The following is a 4438-nucleotide window of genomic DNA, read 5'->3' on the forward strand; positions in this document are numbered from 1 at the left end:
TTAACTTCTAAAATACTAAAATATTTCTTTAAGGATTAATTTTAAAAAGACTAAAATAAACTTTTTGATTAATTTGTTTACAGATAAAATTTGAATTTGAATTTTTTTTGTTAATTTTAAAAGACTGAAATATGATTTTAGGATTAAAATTATTTAATAGTACAATACAACACGTTTTGATTTTACTTACGGCAAAATTGTTGGAAAAATCCAATCTAATTTAATCGACGGTTTGACTATTGATAAAATTAAATTAATAATCAAGGTTCGGAAAACCGGACCGATCATCAAACCGCTCTAGCTACTGGTTCACTGATTTAATGGTCCAACTGGTTTAACTGATGGTTTAATCGAAAAAACTGTTTTAAAATAAAATAATAAATTATAAATAAACATCCTAAAATATAATTATAGTATAATATAAATATTAAAATAATTTTTAAATTTAAAAAACTACCTTAAATGTCATCAATCAAATTCATATAGTCTTATTAATATACAAACTCAAGTTAAATAGTATAAAGAAATATCAAATATTAAATGTCAACATAAAGATTTATCAATCAGAGAAGTGGTTAATGGAAATACAAAACAATCAAAATAATGCATGCTTTTTTTCTCAAGGTGTGATAGAATCTTATGGCATGGGAGAGGCCTTCACCAATTATCTTACGTTTGTGGGGAGTCAAGATTCTCTGATCAAGTGATCATAGACCTGTGTATAGCATATTCTCAGCAGAAGTTGATCAAAGAAGCTCTAGTGGCCAAAATATTTCAGCAAAATCAGCATTCAACATTCCAAAACCAGCAAAACCAGCAACTATAAATGACCATAAGTCTCTTTACCCAAGTCAAAATAAACAACTATATCTGAACTCAACAATCAGCCTTCAGCACCAAACATTACAAAACATTAACTAATAATCACACTAAACCTGCAACCAGCAATTACAAAACAGCAACTACAAAACAGCAACAAACATTGTACATTATAGAACATTCCAAATCAGTGATGACACTAAACCTGCACCCAGCAACCAGCAATTACAAAACAGCAACAAACATACAAAATATTACAAAATATTACAAGAAAATTTGAACAAAAATTTCAGAAATTTCAGTTTTGTTTGAACTTTGAAGCAATGAAGTGCTGCTACAACTTGAATATTTGACTAAATGGATTTAATTCAATTAAAATTTCAGGAACAAAAAATAAGAATCTTCTTATAAAATTGATTTTCATTATTGGCCATAGCGGAAACAACACTCTTCCCATCATCCTTCATTTCGTTATTATTCCGATAATGTGAAGATTACAATCAAATTAGCTCAAATTTCTTTAATAAAATGAAAATATGAGAAACATGTCGACGAAAATGAGCTACAACCGAATAATCGAATCAAATATAATTATTATCACAAATATAGGGTATGATAAAGGATGAACTAATATTCAAATAGTCACCATCACGATTCGCAATTATGAGTCCCTTGTAATAAGCTTTTGATATCCATTCAGAATTTCCATCAAAGTACTACAACTTTGAATTTATGATAAATGCTTAAAAGCAATCACAACTTCACAAGCTGAATAACAAAAGACCAATACACAAATTTAAAAAAAAATGAAAAGCTTATTAAAACAGGGGAAAAAGAAATCCAAGGTTCACTTTCGCTCTCTCATCCAAGGCTGTGTTGGAATGGAAACAACCAAAAAACCTCAAGCAGCTTAAGGGTTTTTTGGGTTTGACAGCTCAAAATAAAAAACAAATTCACTAACCTTCCAGTGACAGCAGGACAACAACGGCGACACGACGACGCAGCAGCTGGAAGCCTTGAACAGCGAAGTTACCGACGAAGACAGGACGACGTGCCGAACTAGAAAGCCTAGAAGAGAAGGTCTAGCCGTATGGATTTAGGACAGGGGAAGGAGGAGGCCGTGGAGATGCCGACAACCACGGACGGCGACGGCAGTTCCATTGACGAAGCTGGATTTTAGGTTTGGCCGTCTGGGGACCTTAGGGCTTGAGTGTGTGGGTGTTTGGTGTGTGTGGGGGNNNNGGTGGGGTTTTTTAATTTTTTTTAAAAAAAATGAAAATGACGTCGTTTCTTAAGAACCGGTCGGTTTTCAGTCCGGTTCAACGGTTTTTCAACGATTTTGAAAATGACGGTTTTAGGAGCAGGACCGGACCGTTTTTCACGTCGGTTTCCAGTTAAACCGGTCTGACTGACCGGTCCGGTCTGGTTTTCAGAACATTGGTGAGCAGGCATATGAGGTGGGCACCTGGTGGCATGATTCATGATGTTCAAGATTTTGGAGAACCTGATCGAATAGAGAATGCAATGTGTGACAATGACTCTGACCAGGAGCCTGTAGATATCATTGGGGACAGCGATGATGACACAGGTGCCAATCCACATACACAGTTAGGTAAGACCATCAGATTTAACATAAACCAGTCCAAGTAAGAGCAATAACTACATGACTCACATCATGGACACACAATCGATCCAAAGAAAGGCGTGGAGACACCACTCTTTGATCCCCTGCATCATTCCTCGGTAGATATGTAGCCCACCTGCAATTTTCATTGAAATCATGTCATAACCAACAAGAACACATGATGTTGAATAAGTTATGAACCGAAAATATTAAACCGTACCTGGATGCAAGCGGAAACCCGAATCCATCAAACCCACTAGGCCTCAAAGTGGGAAACCTCCAGAAAATCCAAGACTGTAGAAGCTGTAGTGGCTCGGCCAAGTTAACAATATTTCTGTTTGTCCCACGACAAAGACATCTATACAACCAGGCCAGTGCCGTCGAGCCCCAGCTATATCTGCCCAACTCGTCCAACGATGCCAAATAAGGCAACCAGCGAAGGTGGACCCGGTTTGTGTTCTTGTCCGCAAACAGCTGAGAGGACAACAACATCAGAATATAAGCACGCGCGTATATACGCACGGTCTCCTCACTAGCATCTGCTAGGAGAACCCGGAACCTCTCATGGAACCATGTGTAGCACACTGTCATCTACTTGACTTTACTCTGCGGAGGTAATTCCCCAAACAACTCGCGAAACCACACCCATGCCGGTCTTTCGTTTTCCATCAGATTCTCAAACTCAGTCAGGCACCCACTGACGGGCTCCCCATCGATCGACAAACCGAGCTGATATGCCACATCTTGCAAAGTGATAGTGCACTCCCCAAATGGCATATGAAAGGTGTGGGTCTCAGGACGCCACCGCTCAATAAATGCGCTAAGTAGAGGCTCATCAACCCAGAACCAGTGACTGTTCAGCCTAGCCAAATGATACAAGCCCGCGGTCTCCAAATACGGTATAATCCAGTTGTGTAAAGGCATATTCTGTTGTCTCCTAACGCCACTAATAACCCTAGTAGGCTGCAAAATGTGGGTAACAAAATTCCTCAACATACGACCAATACTAATAACATCAAACATAGTTTAAAAAAAATTATTAGATACCGACTTTGGTTTTCTATTTTCTCTAATAAATAATAACAACAACAACGAAACAATAGGAATAATAACAATACCAACAGGAATAATTCCACTAACAATAACAATAATCATAATACTAACAGCTCCCAATACTAGTAAAAATAAAAGTAATAATAATAACTACCATTATCATAATAGTAACAAAAATAATAATAGTAATAATGATACAACTACTACTACTACTATCAAGTCATAATAAAAATTAAAAATAAAAGTAATAAAATGATATTAATAATAATAATAATAATAATAATAATAATAATAATAATAACTAACATCTTCGTCGATGTATCCAGCCACGTGAGCAACGCTATTTAGTCGGTACAAACAAGCTTCGTCCTCCATGACTCCACCACCCAAATCTCACCAAAACCTTCAAACCTCTCCCTCAAACTCTCTCAACCCCCAAGCTCCAACAATTTTTGTGAAGCACAAATGATCCGTTATGACCATCAACGGATTATATATTTATACTACTTAACATGTAAACCGTGATAGCCAAGGATGGTTTACGTTCAATGCTTCCTCTTCATAAACCGTAGGAAGCAACCACGGTTTATGCTACCTTTTTTTTGTTACTAATCCGTGGGAGGCAGCCACGGATTATGCCCAATCTCTTCCAACTATAAACCCTCCTAGCCTCCAACGGTTTACTTAGAAACTAGAAACCGTAATTAGCTTCCACGGTTTACATAAAAATGAGTTTTGTACATGCACGTAAGAAGTTTCTGTTTTGTGTATATCGATAAAGGATTCACTCATTTTATTTAATTAGGTAGATTGCCCTATTTTTTACACTGATAATAAAGATCTAATTATAAAATTAAAAATAGTATAGAAATCTAAAAATAAAAAAAATAAAAATTTAATTATAAATTTTAAAAAATTATATATAGAAAATTAAAAAATACC

The 4438-nt window shown here is 35.9% G+C and overlaps 1 protein-coding gene across 1 annotated transcript in view; it reads left to right on the forward strand.

The window, feature by feature from the left end:
• LOC107626756 overlaps window positions 1-1310 on the forward strand; it is a 17081-nt gene extending 15771 nt beyond the window's left edge. The window contains exon 9 of the mRNA XM_016329659.2: window positions 1204-1310. Coding sequence (XP_016185145.2) covers window positions 1204-1310 — 107 coding nt within the window. The remainder of the gene's footprint in view (window positions 1-1203) is intronic.

This window comes from Arachis ipaensis, chromosome B02, assembly GCF_000816755.2.
Source record: "Arachis ipaensis cultivar K30076 chromosome B02, Araip1.1, whole genome shotgun sequence".
Lineage (NCBI taxonomy): Eukaryota > Viridiplantae > Streptophyta > Magnoliopsida > Fabales > Fabaceae > Arachis > Arachis ipaensis.